This window comes from Enhydra lutris, unplaced genomic scaffold, assembly GCF_002288905.1.
Source record: "Enhydra lutris kenyoni isolate GAN:26980312 unplaced genomic scaffold, ASM228890v2 scaffoldscaffold30, whole genome shotgun sequence".
NCBI lineage: Eukaryota > Metazoa > Chordata > Mammalia > Carnivora > Mustelidae > Enhydra > Enhydra lutris.
In genome coordinates, this window is record NW_019154114.1 from 21,222,868 (window position 1) to 21,250,061 (window position 27,194).

General features: G+C 57.1%; 1 protein-coding gene across 10 annotated transcripts in view; it reads left to right on the forward strand.

Annotated features, from left to right (window-relative positions):
• LOC111152900 (BTG3 associated nuclear protein) overlaps positions 1-27,194 on the forward strand; it is a 102,200-nt gene that overhangs the window by 39,007 nt on the left and 35,999 nt on the right. For 7 of the 10 annotated variants that reach the window (XM_022511624.1, XM_022511626.1, XM_022511623.1 and 4 more), the window contains 4 exons: positions 4,135-4,251; positions 5,888-6,063; positions 15,599-15,838; positions 22,544-22,711. In XM_022511624.1, coding sequence (XP_022367332.1) covers positions 4,135-4,251; positions 5,888-6,063; positions 15,599-15,838; positions 22,544-22,711 — 701 coding nt within the window. The remainder of the gene's footprint in view (positions 1-4,134; positions 4,252-5,887; positions 6,064-15,598; positions 15,839-22,543; positions 22,712-27,194) is intronic. The other 3 variants (XM_022511633.1, XM_022511630.1, XM_022511632.1) reach the window with 1 other exon arrangement.

Sequence of the window (27,194 nt, forward strand, 5' to 3'; positions counted from 1 at the left end):
GCCCCGGAACAAAAATTAATTTCCAGTGGAGCACAGATTTCAGTGTAAAGCCGAGACCTGCAGAGGAAGCTGTAGGGGAAACTCTTTGAGACCCAGGACCTGGCTCGGACCTCTTAGACGTGGTATGAAAGCAGCGTCCGTGAGGACAGTGAGGAGTTGGACGTGGTGAAATGATGAGCTTAGGCTCCTCGAGGAGGGGAGATGCGGGACGTACCTTGCGGCCCAGCAGTCCTATTCCTGGGCACTTGGCCTGGAGAAGTGAGAGCGTGTGTCCACAAGCGCCACGCGAATGTCTGTGGCAGCCTTGTTTGTAGTGACCCAAACCAGCCGGTCTCCCGCTGCCCAGGTGGGGGTACAGGGTAGAGGGCAGGCTGCCCACGAGTGACGCCCTGTGCTGCGGGAATGTCCTCAGCCGCCCCGAGGGAACCGACCTCGGCGGTTCCGCCGGGCCCAGAAAGCCAGTCTCAAAGGCCGGTGTGTGTCTTGTGTTGCCAAGTGTGAGAACCACACAGGTGGAGAGCAGGTGAACGGTTGCTGGGGGCAGGGATGAGGCTGGGAGGGCAGACATGTCTCAAGGGGCACCGTCAGCCCAGGAGCACGGGTGTGCGTGTGGGGTCGGTCCTCCCAGAACCACACACGCAGACACACGCGCACGTGTAGCCAGGAAGTCTGAGGAAGGACTGGAGGCTCGTTCCCAGAAGTGTTCCCAGAAGTGTTCCAGGGTGAGTTTCAGGCTTTCCCTACTGTACTGAGCTACATGCTTTATAGGGTGTCACCACGGGGGCACGGGACTCTGGGTACTTTTACCACCTCTAATTATTTCAAAGCAGAACCAGTAGGCGATGCCATCGTGTGTGTGGCTGAGAGAGGAGGTGTGATTGAGCGAGAGAGGGACTGTACAGCTGTAAGGGTTTGTGCTGGCGTTGGCCAACACACTTGTGGGGGCAGCCAAGCTCATTGGACATCTAGAGCAGGTCGGCAGGAGGGGGAAGTCAGGATCACCTGGCGGGGGCCGCTTGGCGTCTCCAAGACAGGAAAGAAGGCCTCGACCCCTCACCTGATCTGGCCAGGCCCACCCGGTATCATCTCTCTTTGGTTAATTTGGAGTCAGCCAGTGAGGACTTTTAATCACACCTGCAGAATTGCTTCATAGCACATGCAGGTCAGTGTGATTGAATAATTGGGGAGTGTAGTTCAGCCCAGGCAGGACATGCACATTATGGTGGCAATTTTCCATATCAACCCTTCGGCGACAGTTTCATTCTTACTAGTGTGATATAGATGTTCCTTAATTTTTGAAAAATGAGATATTCTTTTGTATAGCTTGAGGCTGATAAACTGCATTGCGTTAGTTGAAAGTGTTGTAACACTGACTCATTTGCTTTCTCCGATGTTTGCATTATAATCTAATACCATCGTCTGTTTAAAAACACCCCACGAATGCACTTTCCCCAGTTGAATTTCACTGTATTCCTTTGCTTTTTTTTTTTTTCAAAGATTTTATTTATTTGACAGACAGAGATCACAAGCAGGCAGAGAGGCAGGCAGAGAGAGAGAGGAGGAAGCAGGCTCCCTGCTGAGCAGAGAGCCCCATGCGGGGCTCGATCCCAGGACCCTGAAACCATGACCTGAGCCGAAGGCAGAGGCTTTAATCCACTGAGCCACCCAGGCGCCCCATTCCTTTGCTTTTTTGAAAGTTCGTTCCCATCTCCTCCTCTCCCTGGAGTTTGCTGGGTCCATCGGCCGACGTACTTCTGTGCAGCAGGGGCAGAGAGCGGCTGAAGCTGAAGAAAGTGTTTCTCGTAGCCGTGAGGCCGCAGGTGTTGAAAGCTGTTTCGGACGATCTCCTGACAGCGCTTGTACCCGGTCGAACACAACCACGTCCATGTGTTAGCCTAGACCGAACTCGTAATGGTCCAGGATTCCGACTGCGTCCCTGAGATGAACGGGGCTTTTGTGTTGACTAATCCTCGAATCCGTGCATGAGTATGACTTATCGCTTAAAGGGAGACGAGGGTCAGCCCTGGTCCTACTTCCAGTGCTAGTTTTCAAAGTTTCAAGTGCTGAGAAGCTTCGTTCTGGGAGGAGAGACGCCTCTCAGCTCCTCGGGCCGTGTCTAAGGGCCTTGTACGCTGTCGTTGGGGATGACTTTTGATGATCTCTGGGCTCAAGAAGTACCTAGTTCGTCTGTCAGGTTTGCCAAAAGCCGAGAGCAGGACGCTGGTGTCGTGCCGGGGCCGCCGTGGCGGTCGGCAGCGGATCGGCTTTCTCACACCCAGCCTGGTGCCTCCCCGGGGCCCCGCGTTCCGCTGGGGGGCTGACCCCCCGAATGGACGGCGCGCGTCTGTGTAGCTGCAGGGACGGCTCCTTTCCCTTTACGGTGGGAAAGGGGCTTTGTGAGAGAGAACGGACACGTTGCCCGTGGTGCGCGCTCGAAGCGAAACGGTTTTAGAAAGAGTTCGTTCTGCAAGGCGAGGAAGTGGACGTGGCGTTGCTGAGAGCGGCCCCCGTCCAGGAGCCCTGGGACGTCGTGGGCGCCCCTTCGGGCTACTTGTTCACCTTGACGCTGGCTGCTTCCGGACATTGCTTCCTTGCCCTCGACAAGAGCTGTTAGGGAGGAAAGGTCTGTTTGTCCAACAGTGTTGCCAGTTGGTGCCACGAGTACATTTTAATCTGTTGCCTTCCAGACCTCGAGAGCTTTCGTGTCCTGCTGCCCATGGTGAGTTCCCTTTAGCGCACTGCTAGCCCGCAGAGCCGTCCTAGTGAGCAGCTTGTGGGAGGAGACGGCTGGGGAGGCCTGTGTGTAGGATCCCGCAGGAGAGCGGGGCTCCATGGAATTTGCTGCAGGGAAATAGCAAATGCCCAAGAACCAGGAATCTCCTGTCTCGACATAGGAGACTCGTAAATCTGGAAAGCCCACTGTACCCGTGCTACCGAGTCGAGGGTCACGGCCCGGGTTACTGTGATGCCTGCCCTGTGGCCGGGCTATAAGGATTGGCTTCCTTGAGGTCCTTGTCTGAGGACAAGTAGAATCGCCGAAAAATAATAATATAAAATAAATATATAAAATAAAATAAAAAAAATAATAATTGTGAATGAAATGCCGTTGATTCAGTTTTTATCTTAGAAAAACACCTCATGGTCCTGTGGTTTCCACGGGCATGAAACGCCGCTGTCTGTGCCCCTGATTTGGGGAGAGGGGGTTTAACAGCCGTGTGGCTGTGACCCTGGGTTGCATTTTCATACATGCTTTGGGTTACGTGAAACTTCTCATGTGAAAGCATCGTCGCCCCCCGAGCGGTAAAATTTCAGAATGACCTCTTCCCCCGTGGTGCTGCTGTGCGTTTCCAGTGCGGCCCTGCCCCCTCCCCGCAAAGCACGGCCCGGCTTCCTGGGACCACAGCTCCAGTCGCCGGACGCTCCGTGACCCAGTGGTCCGGGAGTCCGCGTGGTGAGATGCACTTCCGGCTGCCGCTTGTTGAAACTCACAGGCCGCCTCCCAGAGGGTGTCCGGGCAGGGTGCCGCTCCTCGGAGGGGACTAGGGACTCTCTTCTGTTGTCTAACCCTTTTCCTTTGGGGGGAAGAGCCCAGGCTCTATGTTGCAGTTCCCACACTCCCCTGGTAGCAGCCGGAGGGGACACTGTTGCGTGGTTTTGCCCCTTTCCTAGCAGACCTAACCCTGGGGTGGTGTTGGCAAGCGTCGTGCTGCGGAAAGCCTCGATTTGTCATGGAGGAAATCTCTGGGACGCACTGAGTATGGATAGCAAGCTGTGTTTATGCCGACACAGTCCTTCAGAGACCTTAACTGCCCAACACCCCGTGAGCTCTCGCTCCTTTCTGTGTCAATATTCCTACTCGACTCCACTGAGAACACCGGCCGTGAGGGAAGGTAAACTCTCTCCTCAAAAGAAAAAATGTAAAAAACAAAAAGAAAAAGGGAAACACCTCTGGTTTATTCTTTGTCCAGTGTGGACCGTCCCTTACCTTGACCCGTGACTTCCTCTTGGGACCACCTCCCCGCCCTTAGTGCAGGTCATGGGGAGCCGACTGTATTGAATGACTCTTATGTACGCTGAAAATGAATGTTGTTGTTTTAAGGTCTTCTTTTTCTTTGTGATTCTTTTGTTCCCTAGCGTCGTCCCCCAGACTACAGTAATACTCAACAATGATCGGCAGAACGCCATTGTAGCCAAGATGGACGACCCCTTGAGCGGCAGGGCGCCGGATTCCCTGGAAAATGTCATTAGCAAGTCAGTAGCCACAACACCAGCCCCACCTTTCACTGCCACTGCCACCGAGATGAGTCCCCTGGAGAACCAGCCAACGTTCCGAGCCGGGCACAGCCGGCCGCAGTTCTCCGTGGTAGGGGAGGGCCGAGCCGTGCTGCGGGCCCGCGTCCTGACGTGCTAGCTGGAGGAGCGGACGCGTCCAGGGGAGAGGCACTTGGAGCTGCCATGTCCAGTGCTCTCGTGCTGTAGGGGAGCTGGCTGGATGTTTCCACAGCAGCCGCTAGAGCTTGTGTCCCCTCCCTGACCGCCCTGCACTCACGTCTGTCTGTCTGTCTGTCTCTGTAGCAGCATGTCAGGTCAACAGACAGCCTTTTGTCAAGTTTGCTGAGTGAGGAAGGCATGGCCAAGGGATGTTTCTCTTTGGAGACCCGGTGGATATAACCTTGGTCAGAGATAGGAGAGCTTGATGGCAGCGTGTGATGGTGAGGTCACTGTGGGCGGCCTTGCCTGGCGGTCTGGGCTCTGCTTTTCCTGGGAACGTGCCCGAGAGGCCTCTTTGGCCTGTGGTTTCCATCAGTGTGTCCACAGAGTTCTGTTTGGCCTTTGCTCTCCATCCTCCCCCAGCTGTGTCCTGCTTCCTTATTGTCCTAGCCTGGTCTCGAGGGGCCCCGCCGGGCCGTGGCCTGCTGTGTCGGGTGGGAAAGGCCATCCAAGGAGACCCGGCCAGTGGAGGCGAGGCAGGGTCAGGCGGGCCTCCAGGGGGCTTGGCTGGAGGTCAGCTGTCAGACTCAGAGCATTCAGGAGCAAGGTCAGTTTGGGCAGGCTGCGGTGGCGTCGGGTTCCGAAGGTGTAGCCCCCTCCCCGCGGCTTGGCCAGGGTTGGAAGCGTGTTTTGTCTCTGTAAACAGGGAAAGTGCGTTTCCTCCCCTTTCTCCCTGCCTGCCAGGCCCGGTGAAGGGAAGTTGAGAAGGTCCTGGAAGTCCCAGGGAGCATGTCCCCAGGTAATAGTACATAGAGATGTTTCGAGCCCTTCTCGGAGCTGGTGGCTTGTGTCTCGTTTTTCGGGCAGGAGCTCATTGCTCCGTGTCAGGATCCCTTAGGGTGGTGAGAGGATCCCCCAGGACGTTCTTGGCTGGTTTTTTAGACTCACGTGAGTGGTTTTTGTCGGCGGGAAGAGGCGGGAGTGGTCGCTGCCCTTAGCAAAGCCCAGTTGCTTCCAGAAGGTGTAACAGTGCAGAGTGCATTGGGTCAGTGGGAGTCTCCAGGCTCACTTCCTCCTAATCCGGTCTGTCTTTGACATTGTCTCCAAAGTTACGCACGTGTCTGATTTGCGGGGTCACCTCTGTGATCAGAGAGCTGCAGTCTGGGCCTGGAGTGACAGTGGGTTGTGATTTTCCTTCTTTTGCGATATAAACATGTTTGCACGCTTTTAAATTTCATACGGTTTCTTCCAACCCCAGACTATTTTGTGCTGTTGAGTTGCTGTCCGTCTCAGTAGGGAGAGCTGGATGGGAGGCCTCCTGAGCGGCTGCCCCGTGCGCGGTTAGAGTCTCTGATAAACAGAGGACAGAAGAACATGGCAGTGCCTGAGCGCTTGTGTCTGCCTGTGGGTCGTGGCGCTCTCACAACATTGGCTGGTGTTTTTGTCTCCCGCTCAGCGCGGTGCCCGGGCGACGGCAGAACACCATTGTGGTGAAGGTGCCGGGTCAAGAGGACAGCCACAACGAGGACGGGGAGAGCGGGTCCGAGGCCAGCGACTCCATTTCCAACTGTGGACAGTCAGGAAGTCAGAACATTGGCAACAACGTCACCCTCATCACCCTGAACTCGGAAGGTGCGCCTGCAAAGCTTCTTTCTTTTCCCTGAACGGCAGTAGGTACCGTTTTGTGTTGTGTCTTGTTTTTCTGCTTCTTAGGAAAGCGAGATGGGCCTCTGCCTCCCGAAGGTTCAGCATCACGGTTTGCCAACTTTGTCAACACGGTTTGGAGTTGCCAAACTGACCCACGCGCTCGGTCGAGACGTAGTTCGCATTTTGCATCTGGGTCTCTTCCCCGGGCTGGTGGTGCGGGGCAGGGCTCCCCGTTCCCCGACGATCGTGCGGTCAGCAGCCGCCCGCCACCACCACGGAGCACCCAGACACGGCCGTCCTCGTGGTCGCTTTTAGCGCAGGCTTCAGACGTTCCCCGAGCTGTCGCCCACGGTATTGTGTGTGTCACATGATTTTGTCCCCCCCGGAGGCTAATGTGGATGTTCTGAGCACGTCTAGGCTGGGCCGGGCTCGTGTGTGATGCTCGGTGGGTTAGGGGCATGACGTGAGTTTTCGACCTCGCATTTCCCAAGTTCTGATAGGTTTCTCGGGACATCGCCCCCGCTCAGTGGGGAAGATGTGCAGACGTTTACTGTCTTCCGGGAGAGAAGAGAGTGAGAACAGTGTGAATTTCATGTCTAGAGGTCGCTGCCAGTCCTGCTTGCTTTTCTTGTGGGAACATGCGCACTGTGTGATTTGGGGGCTCTCCTCCTCCCCTGCAGCGCGGGGGCCTTCCACGGCGTGCAGATCAGTCGGGCTCTGCAGACTCTCTGATGACAGGCTCTTGTGCTTTTTGTAGCCGGCAGCTGGTCACTGCCTTAGACCAGGGCTCTGTCCGCGTCTCTGCCAAGAGCCAGACATAGGTGCTTGGGGGAGGTCGTGTTCCTCCTCCCCCTCCTGCCCCGAGGGGCAGAGCGGCTCCTGGACGTGAGCCTGTTTCACCCACACCCGGCTTCCTGTCCCCCTGCGTCTCCTGCCGAGGTCGGACGCCTGCCCGCGCCTGGCCCGCTCTGCGCAGCCGGCCTCTCGTGCCTCGCAGCGGATCTCTGCTGCCTGGCGCGTCTGTCCTGCCTTTTTGGGCCAACTTAGGCTTCCCACAGAGCTCTTTACAGCAGGGCGGGTGGGGGACAGATGTGTTTGGTGCTGTGCTGCTGCCTTTGAAAGCCTGGGTTTCATTTTCTAGTGTACTTGGGAGGTTTTCTGGTTTTAGGTCCGAGTTGTTGATTTTTACTTCCAGGAGCTATGTAAGTTCCTTAAGACAATGATGCAGACGTACTGAGCAGAGGTTTTCCTGTTACACTGGTTACCATAGCTGAAACCATGAAAACAGTATTTTTCTCCAAGTTTTGGTCACGTCTGACATAAATTGCTAGGATGGGGACGGTAGGGCAGGAGCGGGGAGAGAATGAGAGCTTAGGGACAGCCTTTCTGTACATCTGAGATCTAATTTAAATTCTGTAAGGTCGACCATCGTAACGCATACCATTCAGTGGTGTTCTGTATGTTTGCCTAGTGTGCAGCCATCATCCAGTCTGATTCTAGAACATTCTGTCACCCTAGAAAGGAGCCCCGCCACAGTCCCTGCCTGTTGTCCCTGGGAGCCACCCACTTCCCACGCGGGGTGGGGGTGGGGGCGGTGGAGGGGGTCGGGGGCGGAGAGAGCGCCAGCCCTTCACCCCGTCCGTGGCCGGCTCGTGCTCCGTTGTGTGGATGGACCATGGTCATCTGTTGGCGGACTCTGGGGGCGCTTCCAGTTTCTAACTGTGATGACCGCGCCTGCCCAGGGGTTGGCCAGAGCGTGTGTTTTCGTTTCTCTTGGTAGGCACCTGGGAGTGGATTCGCCTCGTTGTTTGGCACCTTAGATTGGAGGACGAGAGGGATCCCCCGATCTCAGCTGTGGGTATTAACCTCCGTGGTGCAGAGGGCGCTGGCAGCAGCCGCAGGCTCTGTCTGTCCACGGGGACTCCGGGTCACTGTCCGCGGGGACTCCGGGTCACTACCCGCCACTCGAGGCCCGACGTTCGCTTGGTTTCAGCTGCATTTGCTGAGGCGCTTGGTGCTTGGTAATTCTGGAAGTTTCTCAGGTTATCTTAAAAAGAGAATGTTTTACCTTTTTAAGTATCTTATTTTGATGTGGTTAATGTGAAAAATACTTCATTTGGGGAAACTACAGCATGCTGCTAAACGAACACAGAGAAATGTTCAAACTCTGAGCTTAGTGACATCTCGGAGAAAAAGTACAGATCTTCTTTGTATCTAAGTCTGAGTTCTTGACAAGCTGAAGCGTTTGCGGGAACCACGACCTGCCATCCAGGGGGTTGTGTCCACTGGACATGTCTGAGGGACAGGACCTGTTGTTAGGATTGGGGCAAACGAGGGGAGCCTGGGTGGCTCCGGTCCCCGTCTGCGGGTGCTGGGATTGAGCCCCGTGCCGGACTTCCTGCCCCGTGTGGAGCCTGCTTCTCCCTTGGCCCCTGCTCATGTGTGCGTGTGCTCTCTCTTTCTCAAATAAATAAATACAATGTTACAAAACAAACAAAAAAAGGATTGAGGCAAACTAGAGGAATTTTTCTGATATTCGAAGAAGCGATCCTAATCCAGGATTCCGCTTGACTGTGGCATCAGGAGCAAGCTCGCTGGGATGTGTGCCTTCTGCGACCTCTGCCCTGGGAATGTCTCCCCCGCAGTCGGACGTCTGGGAGGAGGCCCCGCTGCGCTGCCCCAGCTGGAACCGTGGTCGGTGCCCGAGGGCCTGGAGGCTGCCACGCGCGCACGTGCTGCGGAACGGGCCCACCGTTAGTGCCCGTCAGAGTCGCCTTCGGCCTGTAGTGGCATCGTGTGTGAAAACCTTCTCGGAGATGCGTGAGCGCTGTCCCTCCCACGTCCTCCCCAAGACCAGCTCAGCTGGCCCAGCCGGAGAGGGTCGGGCCAGCTAGTTTCTATTAAGCTCTGGTAACATGCAGAGCTCTGCAGGGCCCTGGGCTCGGCGTTGCATGGTGTCCTCGAGTTCCTGATCAGCAGCCCAGAGCTGCACAGGGACACGCCGCTCTTAGAAAATTATCGAAGTGTCTGCAGTTGTAAAAACCACAGGTTCCAAAATGGTTATTTCTTAAGAATTCCAAATGGTTTGCATGAACTGATGTGGTGTTTTATATCAGTGTGGAGTCCATTACTTACGGCAAGGCACTGTGTCTGTGTTTTGTATTTATTGTATTTCATTTTTTTAAGAGCGAGCGAGTGAGCATGTGGGTGGGGAGGGGAGGGCAGATGGAGAGAGGATCTCACGTGACCTCCCTGCTGAGCTTGGAGCCCAGCGCAGGGCTCCATCCCGACATCGTGACCTGAACTGAGATCAAGAATCAGGTGCTTCACTGACTGTACCCCCAGGTGCGTCCTGAAAACATTTCTTGAGAATTTATTTTCATAAACTTTTTTTTTTGAAGTAGGCTTCATGCCCAGCGCAGAGCCCAGCATGGGGCTTGAACTCGTGACCCTGAGATTGAGACGAGAGCTGAGACGAAGCGTCACAGGCTTAACCCGCTGGCCACCCAGACGCCCCTATGTGAACTTATTTTTTTTAACATAAATTCTTTATTTTTATTTTTATTTCTTTTTAAGATTTCTCATTTATTTGAGAGAGAGAGGGAGAGAGTGCGCGCGCATGCACTCACATAAGCAGAGACACAGAGGGAGAAGTAGGCTTCTGTGGAGCAGGGAGCCTCACGTGGGACTCGACCCCAGGATCCTGAGCGAAGGCAGATGCTTTACTGTCTGAGCCACCCAGGCACCCCTGACATAAATTCTTTATGTTGCCATAACATTAAAAACTTTTTTTTTAAAACATTTTATTTATTTGACAGACGGAGATCACAAGTAGGCAGAGAGGCAGGCAGGGTGGGGGGGAAGCAGGCTCCCGGCCAAGCAGGGAGCCTGATGTGGGGCTCGATCCTAGGACCCTGGGATCATGACCTGAGCCGAAGGCAGAGGCTTTTTTTTTTTTTTTTTTAAAGATTTAATTTATTTATTTGACAGAGATCACAAGTAGGCAGAGAGACAGGCGGAGAGAGAGGGGGAAGCAGGATTTTTGCCGAGCAGAGAGCCCGATGCAGGGCTCGATCCCAGGACCCTGGGATCACGACCTGAGCCGAAGGCAGAGGCTTAACCACGGAGCCACCCAGGCGCCCTGCATTGAGAACTTTTTATCGGCAGTCCTAAGTGGGCTCCTGAGAAGGGCGGGATCACAGACAGGTTAGTGCCCAGTGAAGATGACGTTGATGAATGAAGCCAGAACGGCGGAAGGACCCGACAGGTCAGGGGAGGGGGCTGTAGGGGGTGCTGGTTCTGGAGTTAGGAGTTCTGGCTCCTCCTGTGGGGTTCCAGAAGGGACGGCACGTGACGCTGATGGGGGATACCCTGTCCGTGTCCCGTGATTCCCGCTCGTTCCTGCCAAGGAGGACGTCCTTGGCCTCTTGCTGTAGTCCCAGCTGAGGTCGTGATGACTCGTGCTCAGTAGGGCAGCCTGGCCTGAGTCGGTGGCCTTGCCCCTCGGTCGCTGGTGCACTCGTGGTTTCTGTGGAATGTGCTTAGAGTTGGGGGAAAGGGCTTGGCTGCAGTACCAAAGACCATTTGTTTTGTTTTTTTTCCCCTTTTTCTTGTGATGCTATGTGTGACTTGAGTTGCCCATTTACAAACCCCAAATTATCAGTTTATAGCGCACAGATGTCCCGTCACTCCCAGAGAAGCATGGCGGTTTGGGCTGCGGGTACACAGCGCACTGTGTCTAATCCCAGAGAGGTGGGCTGTCTGGTTTCTTAGGTCAGTCTGAGGGTCGAGCGTTGTCCACGCTCACTTCAGGTGACACGCGCGACTAAGGGGAGCGGTCAGGAATGTGCCGGGTTGTAAGAGTCCTGTGTGATCCGGGCCTTGGGGCCACCCCAGCAGGGCCTGTCTTGGAAAGCTGTGGTCAGCTTGTTCCCAGGGCTGTCCTCCATGAGCATGGCCAGAGCCTCTGGTCCTGCAGCCCGTGGGTCCCCGTGTCCTCGCCACCCCCACTCAGCAGGCCATAGAAAAGTCCACACCTTCTTACCGGCCTTAGCCTTTGACTCCAGAAGCTAACGATGTTTGCTCCTGGAATGGTCTGGTTTAGGAGGGGGACGCGGGGAGCTGGATGCCCCAGGGCGTGAGGCCAAGAGGACGGTTGTGAATGCTGGGCTCTTGGAGCCACTGGAGGGGGGCTCGCACTCTGGTAATGAAAGCCTCCCGGTGATGTCGGAGCTGGGCAGCGTGGTCCAGCAGTGGGCCTGGACATGGGTCGAACGGAAGACACTCCACGTATTCCCGCTGATCCCACACCTTTCCTAAAGTGGCTCCTGTGACTCTGAGCAGGCCCACAGCCTCTGGAAGCAGGAGCGCACAGCACGGTCCTGGGACTTTGGAGCCTGGGGTGCGATCGCGTGGGGGTCTCGGGCACATCGGCGTCTGTGTGTGAGTGGTGGGGGCGCAGGACACTGGTGGCCCTGCTCTCTGTCCCACGGGTGCGCGTGACAGCATGGCTGGGGCTGCCGTCTGGCTGCTCTCCGCTGCTCCGTCATCTTCCCGGGGCTGAAACAGAGCCTCAGGACAGAGTGTTAGTTGTACAGAAGTGTTTTCGGGGGAGGAAAATTTGAGTTAGTCTTGAAGGGTTTTCGTTAGGTCTTTCAGAAGTGCTAGTTCATTCCGTCGACAGTCAGAATAATTGGAATGGGAGGTTAGTTTATTTTTCTGACGATCTGGTAGTTTTTCAGTAAGGCCGGTAGAGTCTGCTTCAGATGCCCAGCGTGAACAGGCTATTTTAGTAAAATAAATACACGCTTTCCGGAGGGTCAGAAGGGGAATTTCTCAAATATTTATGTGGGAAGGTGTTTCATCTTGTTTCTCATTTAAAAGACATGATTCATATCACTGCTGAGAAGCTGTAGTCCAGCCTGCGTTCTTGCCTCTGAGTCGGAAGTGAGTTGGGGCTGAGTCTTTCCCAGGGGAGCAGGCCTGAGCCAGTGGGTCAGCCAGCATGACCCTGGGAAGGATGGGCTCCTGAGTGTCCCTGGCGGTCCCGTCCTCTTGCCTCAGGGCTCACGGAGATGCAGCACGTCTCCCACAGGACTGCGATGGCAATGGTGGTGTCCTGGTCCCTCTCTCAATGGTCCCTGGCGTGCATGACAGTGGCCTTTCATCTCGTCGTTGGTCAGGGTCACTGAGGCCACTGTCCTTGTCCTAGCTCGACTTCCTGCTCTGGCATTTACAGGGCATCTGGTGACATTCGGGACAAGTCAGTCGTAAACAGGTCAGAAAATTTCTTGTAAAATGTTGAGATGTTGGATTGGAATAAAATTTCCAGGTAATTTTCCATGTTATCAGAGATTTTAAACCATTCTATTTGGGAGTGGTAAGGAGGTGGGAGATAAGGAGAGTTAATCTTTAATGTCCTTTTTGGAGGGGAACAGCATCTCCTGAAATAGTACTTACCGTAGGAGTTTGAACTGACACCTTTCATCCTTCAGAATATTCTGGTAACATTTCCAGAGTCGTGTGCTCGGCACAAAGGGACAGGCTCTTTTTGTGTGCAGACAGACGGCGGCATGGAGCGGGGCCCCCGCTGGATGTGGAACCCGGCTTTCTCTGTTGGCTTGGTGTGGGGCTGGCCCCCTCTCGTCCAGGGGCGGTTTCCCTGCTTCTGGTGGAGCGCCGTCGGCGGCGGAGGAGGGGCGCCCGGCTTGGCTCATGGAGGGCTGCCGCAGTCAGCACCCAGCGGAGACCAGTTGGGGGTACGGACCCATCTTACTGATGATTATTTTAGACATGAAGGAAATGGGGTTTAATGGTTATTTGTCAATTTTTTTCACTTATTTAGCATCATATTTTGCTCTTACATAGGTGAAATCACTTTGAAAAAACTCGCATTTACACCTTTGGCTACGGCAGCCACGAAGGTGGACTGTCCCGGTGTCGCTGTGCTGGTGTTTTTCTTTGTGTCTGGAGCGTGAGGCTCTCCGGTGGGGACTTGGAAGAGTGGCCTTTTTCCTTGTACGTTACCGTGTCAGCTCCAGGGGCCAGGTGCGGGGTTTGGACGAGGTGACGTGCTCTTGGCACAGGTACGTGGCTGTCAGGAGCCTCCGTGCTGAAGCGTGTTTGGTTCATGGGCAGCGGAGCCAGCAGGAGACGTCACAGCGTGGACAGCACGGCTTTGGTGGAGGGAGATCTGTCCCCGAGGGCGTCGGTGGGGCCGGGTATGGCCCATCCCGGCTGAGTCACGTCCTGGCTGCGGGCACCTCTTCTCAGTACTGGTTTGAGGAGACGTCGACTCCGACTCCCTGTCTGAACTCCTGTCCGCTGTGTCCGCTGCTTTAGAAACACCGCGTCACCGGGGAGCTCGCCAGCACAATCCCATCACTTCTTACTCCTGAGAGAGACTGCCGCGGTCTTCGGCAGTTGAGCCCTTGCGCTGGCCATAGGTCGTGTCTGTGGCGGTCGGGGAGGCAGGTGCCGTGGTGGCCTGCGCCCCTCCTGGCTCAGGGTGCTGCTGCCCTTCCCCGTGGGCTCGCAGGATCCTCCTTCAAATACTGAGGTCTAGAGAAGGTCCGTAGACCGCACTTTTGGTCTGACCGCGTATGTTCACAGTGAAACCAGCAGCGCGTGGGAAGGGAATGTGGGAAGGTTTCAGCGCTGTAGGTCCTGCTGCTCCTTGGGCTGCCGAGTAGCCCATCAGCGGCCGTGTGTGTCCGCTGTCACCCCCCGACACACATGTTCCCTGCCCCTCCGTTGTCAGCACAGATGGGGTCACTCCCCCTCCTTTCCTCTCCCCTGCTCGCTCTGTGGCCTGACTGTGGCAGGTAGGGAAGTCTTTCCACTCTGCGTGCTGTCATGAAGCCTGGGTTCCCCGAGGGCTTCGACTGGAGCATGAGACCCAGTGCCGGGCGCAGAGTTGCCCAGTAAGTATCTGTAGATGAAGCGGCAAATACCCTGGAAGTCGGAGCTTTTCTGACATTCCAGATACGACCTGGAGACAGCCCCCGCCAGGCCTCCTCCTGCGCAGATCGCTGGGCCGGGCTGGTTTCTGCGCATAGTCCGAACGTAGCAGGAGCTGGTTGGCGTTCAGAAGCACGCGTCTGCTGAGTGTGCGCCCAGGGCACCGTCTCTCCCAGAGCCCTGGTGTTCTCAGAAACGAGCCTGCCTCCCCGTGGCTCATTCACAGTTGCCATAATCAGGTTTGTGATTGGTTTTCTGTCCTCAGCTAAAGCCAGGCGCCTGGCCACAAACCCGCTAAGCAGTTCTTCCAGCCACCGGCTGGTCCCCGTGGGCGACGTGGTCACCTAGACGGGGTTGCCGAGCCTCGCCAGATGCTCTCGCAGAGCTCGGCCGGGAGAGGCTCCCTGCGAGGGGGTGGGGCGTGTGAGTCACGGATGGGCGGCCACGTGCTCCGCTCCAGCCTTTGGCAGAACGTGGCTGGCTGCTCCTGATGGGACCTCTTCCTGCCCCAGGCGATGGGAATGCCGGCATCACGACATTTTGGAATCACGCTCGTGAGAGATCTGAAGCTGGGCCAGCCTGGCCATGGTGTGACCTAGCAGCCCACTTGATAGAAAGCGGGTGTTCCTCTCACACCCCAGCCACCCAGGAGGAGACCTCCCCTTGCTTAGCGCTTCACGCAGGTGTGCTCTCCCACCTGCCCCCGCTGCGGAGTCCGGCTCAGAAGAGATTGCTGGGGAAGCCGCCAGTTTCCTAGTGGAACTGATGGGTCCCCGGGTTTGGGATCTTAACTGGAGCTTTCTTCTGCCAAAGGTTGAGGCTCCCTTGAGTTGGTATTACGCTTGACGAACCCAGAGCCCTTTTGCTTGCACACTGGGCCACTCTGACGGCTGGTGGCTGTGGTGATGGAATCCGTGGTCCTCCGTGGTCAGGCAAAGCCAGACCCCTTGCTGGGGGTCTTACTCAGGAGCCAGGGATGGCTGCGAGGCTGGTCTCCGCCTCACAGTGTCCCCTGCTTCTCCCACAGGGTGCTGACGAGGTGCCCGTGGGCCGGGGAGGCACCCCAGGTAGAGAGGTTTCTCCGGTCCCACTGCCCGCCCACTTCTCTCTCCGTGTCAGCTCCGTGTCTGTGTCATGATCATCTGTGTGGCCTTGTCGAAGGCAGAGGGGTCCCTCCCCGACCTGAACACGGAGCTCTGGGTGTGTGCGTTGGACTCCCTGGCCGCAGACTGGCCCGCACGCAGGGCGCGCTGCCTCCTGTTTGCTCGTATGTGAGTTAGCGGGGCAGGGCTCGGCCCGCGGAAGCCTTTCGGGAAGGCAGAAGAGGGTTTCCGTCTGGCCGGCCCTGTCTGTCTCTCTGCGATGGGTCGGTGGACACCAAGGTGGCCCTTGTGGGAATGATGCGTGGGTTTCCATTCATCACGTGTCCTCGGTGACCCCAAGGGTTGCCCCCTTGCTCCCGGGGAGCGCTTCTCCAGCGGCCTCCCCGGAGCATGTCTGTGCCGAGCCCGGGGCCCTCGGGTCCGGGAGCTGACGCGAACCCGCCTCTTCTCTCTCGCAGAGGACTACCCCAACGGCACGTGGCTGGGCGACGAGAACAACCCCGAGATGCGCGTGCGCTGCGCCATCATCCCCTCGGACATGCTGCACATCAGCACCAACTGTCGCACTGCTGAGAAGATGGCCCTGACGCTGCTGGACTACCTGTTCCACCGGGAGGTGCAGGCCGTGTCCAACCTGTCGGGCCAGGGCAAGCACGGCAAGAAGCAGCTCGACCCCCTCACCATCTACGGCATCCGCTGTAAGTGCGGTGCCCTCGTTCCCCCCTCGGGGCCTGCCCGTAGTGCGGGGTCAGGCGTCCTGCGAGGGAGCGTACCAGGCGAGTCAGGCCCGGGCCCTGGGGTCGGGGAGGGTGCCGGGCTTGCCCCTCGTCCCCGAGTCTGTGGGTGGAGCGTGTTCGGCAAATGTCGCGGCTGCCTGCCGTGGGAGAGACATGGGAGGTGCAGGCCTCTCAGACCCCGGCTTCCCTGGTCCCCAGGTGGCTCTGGGGCTTGGGGAGGAGCAGAGCCGGAGCCAGCCTCTGCCCCCTGCTGAGCGCGGCCTTTCCTGGGCTTCCCAGTGGCATGAGCAGGGTGCCGCCCACCTCCTGCCCTTCAGGTGGGGCTGTGTCATTACAGGCCCACCTCCCTGACTGTGGCCGGCAGATCTCATGACACTGGTCCTGATGTCCCCACAGTCTTTGTGGTTTTCCTCCTCTTCGAAGAGCACCCCACATTCAAATCAGTCGTCCCTTTGTCCTGTTGGTGACATCTCAGGGGTGCAGGAGGCCTGTGACCTCCTTAGCAGCACTCGCAAGCCTCTCACCCGCCCTGGGCTTGTCCGCTCCCTGGAGCCTGCTGGACCCCGGGAGTAAAATGAAACAGACTGTCCAGCCGTGCACCCTATGCATGTGTGCCAGCTGGGCTGAACCCCTGGCAGGGGACCCCCACAGGTGCTGCAGTCCCCCTAGGAGGCCTCTGGTCGTGAGCTGCTGTGGGATGGAAGTGCGCCCGTGTCTGCGCCCACAGTGACTGGTCCCCACCCCCACCCCCGTGGGTAGTGCTGGTTTTGATACCGAGCTCCGGGGAGGGAGGGTCTTGGGCAGGCTGAGCTCCAGGGGGACTGAAGAAGGACAGGCAGTGTCTTAGCAGGGCTGTGTTGGGAGACTAATGTGGCGTCCAGCCCGGGTCTGCTGCGTGAAGCAGGGGACACAGATAGAGCCCAGGGTTCTGGAAACAGGCGCATGGCTTGACTGAGCAAGAACTCCGGAGGTCAGCATTAGCACTGCGTGCTGTGGGGGAGCGCCCACCTTCTCTGTAGCAGAGGACGCCTTTACCATCATCGGCTTCTGAGTTCTAAGCAGAATGGTTGTGTTTGCGTTGGAGCCAAGTGCCGGCGCCCTGAGCGTGTGTTGGCAGGAGCCTGGGCCGCCTGCATGTTCTCGTGGAGGCCCAGGGAGGGCAGGAGGGTTCTGGGGTGGCAGGCTGTCCGGGGGCTGGCTTTCCAGACAGCTGCTTTGCGTAAGCACCGAACCTGGCCCCGTCTCTTTCCCACGCAAGGGAAGCCCTGTGGGTCCTCAGAGTGGAGGAGTTCCTGACCTAGAACGCACACATTGGCTTTCTCGTGTGCAGTTTGCAAAGAATGAAGACGTTTTGTTTTTTTTTTAAAGATTTTTATTTATTTATTTGTCAGAGAGAGAGCGAGCGAGCACAGGCAGACAGAGTGGCAGGCAGAGGCAGAGGGAGAAGCAGGCTCCCCACAGAACAAGGAGCCCGATGTGGGACTCGATCCCAGGACGCTGGGATCATGACCTGAGCCGAAGGCAGCTGCTTAACCAACTGAGCCACCCAGGCGTCCCAAGACGTATCTTTTAAAAAGGAAATCCCTGGAATTGAGGGAGTGTTGCCCCAGGAAGTGGGGCCTGCGCTCACGGAGCTTCCGTCCCTCCAGGAAGGTCCCCGTTGAGAGAGCAGGCCAGGTGTGGTAGCGGCCGGTGTCCTGGAAGGAGCCGTCTGACCGCTGCTCTGTTTGTGTGGCCCGGCAGGAGGAGTGCAGGCTGCGGGGCGGGGGCCCGCCGCGCTCGTGAGGGGGTGCCTGCAGGTCATGCTCCGCAGCTCTACCGGGGACCGGTTGCCCGTCTGCGACCACAGGGGCTGTCAGGATGCGGCCTTCAGAGGAGGTGGTGTCTGGCATCTTGGCTGGGAAGCAGGGAGCGGCCGTCCGTGGCCCCAGTGGGAGAGCCCCCATCTGGTGGCCCACACCTATGCCTGCGGCCTCTCTGAAGCCCCACGCAGCTCGGTCCTGGGGTGCAGAAGTGCAGGCAGGATCGGGTTTGAGCCACGACTTGGGACCCTGGGCCGGTCCCCCCCGCCCCCCTCCCAGCGCAGAGAGTGGCCTTGCAGGGCCGCTGGGTAACACCAGGGGCCTGTGCTGCCCGCACACAGTGGCCCCCGCAGATGTCGTCTCCCCTGCTCTGTCCCGGTCTTCCTGGGGAAAACATGAGCACTTTCGAGGCGTACAGTAGGCTGTTTCCAAGAACTGCCTTTCTCGTGCAGGAGCGAGGGTCTTCCGAGACAGGGCGAGAGCTGCTCCCCGAAGAGCACACGTGCTTCTCAGGGTGTGCGTGTCTCGGGGCTCCTGAGAACTCCTGGGCTCCCCCAGGTTCGGGTAACCCGACCTTACAGAGTGTGTCCGAAGCATCAGTAGCGCATTCCAGTGACCTCCCAGCTGGGGCCAGCATCTGAGTAATCGCCCCGAGAACGCCAGGGCCGGTGCGCTCCCCGTCGAGCCGAGCGCAGAGCCTTTGCTCTTGGGCTCGCGCTGGCGGGGCCGGCACCTCTGCGCAGGCCGAGTTGCTGCGAGCACACACCCAGGGGGCTGCTGGAAAGGCAAGGAAAGCGCATGGCGCTCGGACAGCCCTGTCTCGGAAGGCGTCTGGGAAGCCTGCAGACGTGGAGGAGAGATCCCCAGGAGGCCACTGAGCACTTGACCGGGACTCGGGTCCTGTTTTCACAGGGGACTGTGGTTGGCCCGTTCTGCCCTGGCACCCGCCCCGACAGGAGGTCGTGTTCCGTGAGGGCACCCAGAGGCTGGGCGGCTCATGCCTCTGTGAGTGTCCTGGTGCTGCTGTGGGTGCTGGGGTGCAGGAACGTCTCGGGGTGCCTGCATCCAGGCACAGCCCTCTGCGGTGCTAACTGCAGCAGCATTTGGCTCTCTGTCCGCCCCAGAGGCTGGAAGTCTGACATCACGGTGTTTGAAGGGCCGGGGCGAGTCTTGGCCCCCTCCAGCTTCTGCTGGTGCCTGGGGGTTTGTGCCCACACAGCTCCCATCCCCGCCGGTGTTGACACTCGCCCGTCTCCTCCCTGTGGGGATGTCTCTCCTCTCTCCTTATAAGGACACCCGTCATGGTGGATTTAGAGCCTAGTGTACTCCTCGTCTGACCCCATCTTAATTAATCCCATCTGCAGAGACCCTGCTTCCGAAGGAGGTCACAGTCTGAGGTCCTGGGAAGGACATGCATTTTGGGGGACACTTCCTAGTGCCTGGGGCCTGGGTTCTTTGGAATAGCCATAGTGTGTTACACACTTGCCCCAGGGGTACCCTGCAGGTGGGTTTGGGGACCCTGAGGGGCCACCATGAGCCTGGGGCTGGGAGGCAGGTGTGGTCAGCACGCGTGAAAGACAGTTGGAGCCCTTGCTTATGGGGCGCCTGGACGCAAGACCATGGGGGGGCCTCGGGCCCCTCCCATTGTGCTTCTCTGCTGTTGGGGAGCTTCTCACTGCTCGGGGAGCGGGGGCTCCCTCGGCTCTGAGCCCAGGACACCAGACACACACAGTATGTGGAGACACACCGGCTGCTCCCCTCACTCGGGCTAAAGATTTCTCTTGTTTTTCTGGGTCAGTCCTTATCGAGGCTCCTTTTGGGACATAAATTTCTGGCACTCCGTTTTCTGCTTTTCTTTGTCCTTGAACTTGAGATTACTTGAGCAGTGATAGTGTTTCTCATTCCTCTTTCTGATAAGCCCATGCCACCCACCACGGACGGGAGATGGCCAGCTCTGTTCCTTTTTCCCACAGTGAGTCTCAGCCCCTGTGGGGCTCTGTGTTACACAGCTGGGCGTCTGGACTTACAGTTCACAGCCCCAGGGTGAGGATGGGTGCTCCGGGAAGGGGGAAGGCGGTGAACGCCGATGGAGCTTTGGATCTTTGGGGGATAGCCAGACAGCTTGCCCGGGAAGCCGCGGGAGCAGGCTGGGGAGGCGGTGGTTTTGGGGGCAGCTGAGCATTCTCCTCCAAGGCGGTGAGGTGACAAGCGGCTTGCCTTGTGGATGACCCAGACCCCGCAGCTTCCTGGGGACCCCGTGTGCTGGGGCAGAGCCCTGGGAGCAGCCTTCTGGTTGCCGTGTCTCCTGCCCGGGTGCCGTGGTCGCGGCCTCGTGGAGGGAGGTCGGGAGAACAGACACACGGGGCCTCCTGTGTGCACCGGGCGGGCGGTGCTGTGCGGGGCAGAGGGGGCCGGAGCTGGGGTTTCTGTGGCCACTGCTGCTCTGCTTGGGTGGGTGCCTGGAGGCCTGGATTTCAGGATCGTGTCTCACTCCTGACTGATACTTGGACAGGAACTGAAGCTGGGGGCCTGGCATTCTTAGCTCATGAGGTTTTCTTGGAAGCATCAGATAACGCAAGAGAGAAGATGCTTCAACAGTGTGAAGAGGCAGTTAAAGTGAGTTTTCTGTCCCTCATTACCGAGGTTTCTCCTCCAGCGCTTGTGAAGTGGGGCTGCTCGGTGCCGACAGAAAAGACGAGGCCGAGAACGCAGCTGTCTCGGGGGCGCGCAGGGTCTCAGGCCCCCAGGCCGCCGCCCTGACAAGCTCAGGAAGGCCGAGCTGAAGCCCGGGTGGCGTGCACCGTGGGGGGCGCCTTCCTCCCGCTGGGCTGTCCCCGCGGGCGCGTGCAGTGGGGGGCGTGCTGCGGGCGCGTCGTGCGGGGGTGGCAGGCGGCGCTGCTGTTGGAAGGAATGGGTAACGTGAGGCCGTGGGAGGATTGAGAGACGGACGGCCTGTAACGCACGAGCGCGTGTTCTTTCTTCAAAGGGTGGAAGCCAGGTCTTGAACGGCTGGCTGGTTTTTACAGAGTTGAGTAAAACGGTAACCTTCCTGCTCGTTGCTCGTGTACCTGTGTGTGTTGCAGGTGGTCATTTCGGTTCCTGACGCGCTTTTTAAAGTTTCACAGCATGTCATTAACCCCTAGAGGCCTCGGGAAGGTTTCTCCCTGAGTGTGGGGGTCTGAGGGCAGGAAGACGGGCTAGAATGTTCTTCTTCATTGTGGCGCATGCCTGGGGGCCCTGCTGAGGCCCGTGATTGCCTTTTCTTCTCCCGTCTCGGAGAGCACCGCTGCCCTCGGCCCCTGTCTGACAGCCGGGAGCTGGGCTTCTGTCACCGGTGTTGGCGCCTCGCCGGGACTTTCTCAGTCCGCCCCTGCACTCGAGGCCACATGGGGCACGTGGCGGCCACGCGGTAAATGCTGATTACTGGTCTGTGGCTCTTTGAGAGGCGACCCGAACACCAGAAAGCAAAGAAGGGGCCACTCCACGTGTGTATTTCCTCTTGCGCACAAGGGTCATGAGAGCTGCTGGAGCGACTGGGTCACTTTTCTTTCCATAAATGTTGCTCATCCGGGTCCCTGTCGATGTAGGTCACGGGACTTTGGGTTGTTGTGTTTAGATCTGGTCTTAGCACATGCTCGTAAAGCCAAGGAGTGTCTTTCCAAGACAGAAGAAACTCGATACTTCGTAGGATATGGGAAAACCAGCTCTCCTTCTGGTGGTTCTCCGTGCGGCGGGCTCGAGGGAGGTTTTAGGGAGCGGGCGCCAGTTAAGCTCTCAGTGGACGGTGTAAACACGGCCCTCCCAGCAGTCAAATCGGTGTTGTTCAGCTCCACTTTTTTAGTCTTCAACTTTGGGATTCTGTCCATTTATTTTCCCGTTAACCAGTGAAGTTTCACGAACCGGGTCAAGAGGAGGTCACCATGTAGACGAGGGTGTCTTCCTGTTCCCGTGCTCGAGACTGTGACTTGGCCTAGAGAAGGGGTGAAGTGTCCAGGGAGGGTCTCTGTCTGCCGCCTGCTCCTTGGTGGTCTCCCTGATGCCCGGTTTCCTTGTTGATGATGGCGGGGGTCTCTGGTGCCGGGTGGCGTGTGCCGAGAGGGCTCTGTCGTGGAAGTGAACACACGTGGGCGCCAGTAAGATGCTCCATGGTGAGGAGTGGGCCCTCCGGCGGGCAGCAGAGCAGAGGAGATGCCCTCTGCCAGGGTGTGCAGGGCCCTCGGCCATGAAGAGTAATGTGCCCTTCGGGAGTTTTCCTCCGGACCGAGTCCTAGAGGCCAGTGTCAGACTCGGGCAGTGACAGAAGAATGTCTTTGGATGAACTGTGACCACAGTTAGTCTGCTGGCGCGGGAGCGTGTGCCGCGTGCCCAGGGTCTGGGCTCTTAGCATACCGAACAGTAAATACGTCAGTTCTCGGAGACGCTCGAGAGCCCGCTGGCGGTGCAAGTGGGAGGGACTCGGGGTCCCTCGGGCTGGTTAGGGGCAGGGTCACTGAGGTCGTGTATGAGCGGAGACTTGGGGGAGTGGGGGAGAGCTGCAGGCACAGGGGCCCAGGAGAAGGCGAGCTGGTGCTTGGGAGTGGGGCTCCGACGGGGTCGCGGACCCCAGTTCTGTCCTCGGCGTTGACGGGGTAACATCCCCGCGTGAAGCGGGAGCAGACAGAGTCGAGTGCGGGTTCTCGGAGGCTCCGGGTACCCAGCACCCGCTCGTCGCCGCGTGGACCAGTCACTGCCTATAGAGCAAGCGAGTGGAAGGCGTCGAGAGCCCCGTGGGGGCGTCTGCAGGGGCGTCTGCGGGGGCGCTGCTCCCGCGCCGGGTGCTCGCGGGCCCGCCCCTCCTGGTGCCGCAGTCCGGCTGTGTTTGCAGGTCACCTGTTCTACAAGTTCGGGATCACGGAGTCCGACTGGTACCGGATCAAGCAGAGCATCGACTCCAAGTGTCGGACGGCCTGGCGGCGGAAGCAGCGAGGCCAGAGCCTGGCCGTCAAGAGCTTCTCCCGGAGAACGCCATCCTCGTCCTCGTACAGCGCCTCAGGTAGGCTCTGTCTGGTCCCGGGGCCCCGGGGGGCGGGGTCGTGGTGTCCACGTGGCGCCCCATGACCAGAGGCCCCGTCTGTGTGCACCCTGCGGGCGGGTTCCTGTGGGCCACTGCCGGGGGCCCTCCTGGAAGTGCTCTGGACCAAGGCCTGCAGAGCAGGGCCTGGCCGTCGTCCTCATCCCGCTTGCGTTCAAAGCGGCAGGAGGAGCTCGGTCGGGATGGTGGCAGCTGCGGCGGTGAGCCGCTGTGGCATGTCCTGTAGCCGAGGTCCGGAGCAGAGCCCTGGGCTCCGTGTGGGGACAGCAGGTGAGGGGGAGGGGCCCACGCGGAACTGTGGTGCTCATTACTACTGCTCTCAGTGAGGGGCCTCAGTTCCACTTGTGCACACGAAAACGGACCTTCCAGACTCTTCTTTCAGGCATCGTGGGAGGACCGGCTTCCCCAGGACATCTCCCCGGGAACGGGTGCGGTTTCAGCACGGCTTTCACCCAGCCCGTCTCCAAGCAGCTTAACGGGAACATTGAAAACAAAGTCTCTCCAGAAGCTCCCTTGGCGACGGCTCTTAGAGCCTGAGGCCGTGGCTGGGGCCACGTCCCGGGTCCCCGGGGCAGCATGGGTGGGGCCGGCCAGAGCCTGTCCCGAAGCACGGTGGGGACCGGTCGCTGGACATTCTTGTAGGGTTTTGTCCTTCTGAGGCGACCTCAGGAAGCGGCTTTTCTCCCGTCGCTCTGGGAGTCACTTGCCAGCAGTTCCCGAAGATGGGAGGTGGCCACACACGTTGTGCCCCAAAGCCCTGCCTTTGTGAGCGGCTGCCCTGAAGAACCTCCTAGTGAGGAGTCCAGACCTTTCTGTTGCGCTGAGCCAGTCTGTCCTGGGGACTCGGAGGCAGCTGCTGGGGGACGCGCAGAAGCCGTCTCTCCTTGAGGAAGTCAACTGTCTCTGCGGGTCTGGAGAGTTCAGGGAGGTGGGCTTTGTCCTCCTCAACCTGGGGTCCAGGTGGCGGAGCACAGAGCTGGACATGTAGTTGGCCGTCCGTGCGTGTCCTGAATGCCCGAGGAGGAATGGCAGGACGGAGCTTTCTCTGTAGACGCGGTGTGCGCCTGTCTCTGGAGGTGCTGGCGAGGCACAGTGGCCCTGGGAATCCTGTTCCCTTCCCTTTCTCATTCAGTCCGCTCAAACCTGCAAGTCCGTGTTTCCAGCAAGTAGCAGTGGTGCCCGCAGGCCGGCCCACACCGGGGTGTGCGAGTGTCGCATCCCATCAGTGGTGGGGTTGTGGGGCCGGACAACCCTGACCCTGCTTCTCACCCCCATTGGAGACCCGGGTGGCTTTACATCGCACACAGGTTTGAGTTCTGTTGTGCAGTCGGTGATTTTATGACATTTTGTGCTTGTGTATTTGGAATTGTTCATTCTCTTCTGGTTATTAGTGTTTCTTTTAACTGACGGTGGTTCATTGATCAAGAGTTGAGTTTCTTTGGTTGTTTATTTACACGTATTTCGGTATTTCTTCTAAGGTGCTTTGGGTTTGAGTAACTCTCCGGTGCTGTTGGCCTCTTGGGGGTGGTGAGCAGCCACCGTGTGAGCGCATGTCCAGTGCCCGTATCCCCTGGGCAGGCTTGACACGTGGGGATGTGAGTCGGAGGTCCTAGGACATGTTGTTTGGAATAGACCATGTCCGCTGATGAACAACAGGACATGCAGTGCTTCTCGTGGCCCGCCCGTGTCCTCAGGAAGGAGTCACACCTGTGCCCAGGTGTCCTTGTCCCACAGGAGAACCTGGCCGCCTCCGCCAAGGCCTCCGTGCCCGGTGTCTGTGTAGAGAGGCCTGAGACGCTGCATCCAGTCTCTCATCCCTACTCTCCAGTCACAACAAGGGCTGCTTCCTGTGTGGTCTGCTCACGGCTGTAGGCTTCCTGCTGAGTGCTGGAATCGAGTTTGCAAGAGAAACACAAAACATGTATTTTTCTTTTGTCAAACTTTTTAAAAAAATACATGGCTTTTTTTGTTGTTTTTTTTTAAACGATTTATTTATTTATTTGAGAGAGCGAGCATGGAGAGCGGGGGTGAGGGGGACAGGGAGATGGAGAGAGAAACGTAAGCAGATCCCGTGCTGAGTGTAGAGCCTGATGCGGGGCTTGACCCCTTGACCCTGACATCGGGACCCTGAGATCGTGACCTAAGCCAAGAACAGAGTTGGCTGCTTAGCGAGCTGTGCCCCCCAGACACCCCTGAAAAGTCCATGGCTTTGTAAATTTCTGTTGGTGTCATTGTTTCTGATTTTGTTGTGCTGCACACCCGACTAAAATCACATAAAGTGAAGTAGCTGGTGGTCGGGGGCTCTGGTGGTCTGTCCTTGCCCTGTTTGCTCCCTCCCAACTTCCTAAGGCAAGTCTGAGACGGTGACAGAAATAATCCAGGAAAATTCCTGGATTCCTGGCTCACTCTGGAATTGCTAGTGATTCCAGCTGGGTCTGCCTTGTTTACTCTTGGATTATCAGCAGCTAAAAAAAAGAACTTCCAAATACGTGTTACAAAGGAAATTCTGAGCCCAAGCTCCTCTGTTTAAAGCTGATTTCGTGCTGTCCCTGTGAGCACAGACTAAAATTACTAGTGTCCATGGATGTTTACAAAATCAGTTTATTAAAACATTGGTAGTGCACTCTCCTGTCTGGCCGCAGTGTGTGAACTGTCGCACGTGCTCAAGGGAAAGACGGCTGCATTTCACTGTTGGTCGGTGCCATTCTGTGCCCGCCCTGCGGGCCTCATCAGGGAGTTGAAGGCCTCACGGGGTGTCTGTGCGGTGTCCAGTAGTTTAGGCTTGCAGAGAATTAGCCCATCCGTGTGTGCAGCTGCCTTTCCTTTGGATGTGGAGAAGAGCCAGGGTGGCAGGGAGGTGGGGGAGGCCCTCTGAGTGGCCCGCCTTCCTGGCGCTCGCTCTGACAGCGGGCACTGCGGTCTGAAACCTTCGCAGAGTCCGCGCTGTCAGCTCGATCACAGACAAGGATCCAGCACAGCTTCTTGCCTGGACTTTGATGTCAGTACAGATTTTCTGAGACGTGGGCTGAAACTGTTCTTTATGTAGAATGACTGTGGGGAGCTCTTGATTCTCTGGTAGACTCAGTAATTTGAATCTTAGGCTTGGAAACCATTGACCTCATACCCACATGGCCTGTCTTCTGCAGTGTCTTTACAGCCTCGGGGACTCATTCTTCCTTTATTGGAGCCAATAGAGAACTGGCAAGATCAGTGACTTTTTATTTTAACATTTTATTTATTTATTTGACAGAGACAGAGATCACAAGTAAGCAGAGAGGCAGGCAGAGAGAGAGGAGGAAGCAGGCTCCCCGCCGAGCAGAGAGCCCGAAGCGGGGCTCAATCCCAGGACCCTGAGATCATGACCTGAGCTGAAGGCAGAGGCTTTAACCCACTGAGCCACCCAGGCGCCCCTAGATCAGTGAATTTTTATTAACGCTAGAGCAGAATGATTTGGGAATCTATTCAGTTATGTAATTCTTATTAACTCGCCCAGTGAACTTTAAATGTTTTGGTCAAATACCCTCATTAAGAGGTTAGAAAATGTGTATTCTTCCTTGCATATTTTTAACTTGACGTTTTAAAATGTTGATAGCTAGTTTTCATTATACTTTGAAATCATTGAAAAGGTTGTCATTTCTGAGATAATGCAAGGGTTAACATTTCGCATGCAGACGCATTCAGTGGAATGTATGTTTTATGTCCATGTAATGCCCACCATTAAGTTGTTAAAAAACGAAAAGCTTTCGTTGGGTAAGCAGACATTTTACACCTTTTTTTCTCCTTCCATTCACTTCTCACTGAGTCTCACCCTGCTTTGATGAGTCTTTACATTTTTTACTATCCGTCTGCCATAATTCTCTGCAGAAAATTGTACACACAAAATCAGAATGTTTTTCGGAGGCTTTAATGTTCTAAGTGTTTAAGAAAGTTCTGTTAAGATAAGGTTGCAGGTTGCAGCTGAAATTAACACACAACACGTCGACACAATGTATTATTTTGGATTAAACAAAAGGAGTGAGGTTTTATTGGAAATGTATCTTTAAGGAAGTGGTTGGGGATTTACACCCCCCCCCAGTGAGTTTAATTGTCCGTGAACAAGTATTATTTACTGCTGGCGTAAAGCAGACTGTTACCAACTTTATTTCTTTTCATTTTTGTTGATGAATCTGGAGCCACTTCATTTAACAAACGGATGAGAATCTGTCTGTCTGTCCAAGCAGTCAGTCCTTCAGACCCCTTGTGTCTACAGGTCGGAAACCTCCATTCCCTGGCACTTAGAACTAACGGTCTCTAGACGATGCCACGGGTCCTCCCTTGGGACCTGTCGACTGGACTCCGGAGGAGCAATTCCCTTTCCTCTCTGTGGGGATGTGGGGCTGGGGAGGGAAGGAAGCCCAGAGGCTTGCATGGGGCTGGGGCCGCCCGTCTCCGGCTGGTGCCTGAG